At 71.7% G+C, this 548-nt stretch overlaps 1 protein-coding gene across 3 annotated transcripts in view; it reads left to right on the top strand.

The window, feature by feature from the left end:
* Nucleotides 1-83: 83 nt before the first annotated feature.
* The window catches only part of CD40 (CD40 molecule), a 4,999-nt gene continuing 4,534 nt past the window's right edge, over nucleotides 84-548 (top strand). The window contains exon 1 of one of the 3 annotated variants that reach the window (XM_025191969.1): nucleotides 84-436. In XM_025191969.1, the coding sequence (XP_025047754.1) occupies nucleotides 89-436 (348 nt within the window). In that variant the 5' untranslated portion in view covers nucleotides 84-88. Of the gene's footprint in view, nucleotides 531-548 lie in introns of all 3 variants that reach the window. The other 2 variants (XM_025191968.1, XM_006035773.3) reach the window with 2 other exon arrangements.

The following is a 548-nucleotide window of genomic DNA, read 5'->3' as shown; positions in this document are numbered from 1 at the left end:
CCTGCCTGGCACAGGGAGCTGTCCTGCCACACTTCCCTGTGCCAGGAGACCGGGGAGGGGCGCGCGGGGAGACAGGAGGAGCAGGCCCATGTCCACGAGCCCCGCAGCCGGGCGCTCGGCACAGCAGAGCACGCACTGGGGTGGCAGCACCCAACGCAGCCCGACGTGCCTGGGCTGCACCCGGGACCGGCTCAGGGATGCTGCGGCGCGTCCCCCCGCGTGGGTGCTGCGGCTGCCAGCCTGCCGAGGCCTGTTCTCGCCCCGCCTCGCTGGCCGGGGGCCAAGGGAAATCCTGGCTGGGCTGCGCGGCCCAGCCCTGGCTGAAGCAGACGGGGAGTTTTTCTGCGGGGACTGGGCCCCCGTGCCCTGCAGCGCGGATTGGCTCTGGGCAGCCCCAGCCCTTTCCTGGGCGGCCGCGGGACTGCAAGTACAAAAGGTAGCCGCCCCGCCGGCGCAGGAGGGTCCCTCGCAGCATGGAGCCCTGCTGTCTGCTCGGCCTCCTCTGGCTACTCTGCCGAGGCCTCTTGGGCGTGAGTTTCACTTTCTCA

This window comes from Alligator sinensis, unplaced genomic scaffold (assembly GCF_000455745.1).
Source record: "Alligator sinensis unplaced genomic scaffold, ASM45574v1 scaffold1369_1, whole genome shotgun sequence".
Lineage (NCBI taxonomy): Eukaryota > Metazoa > Chordata > Crocodylia > Alligatoridae > Alligator > Alligator sinensis.
The sequence above is the reverse complement of the archived record's forward strand: the minus strand, read 5'-3'. Positions and strand labels throughout refer to the sequence as shown.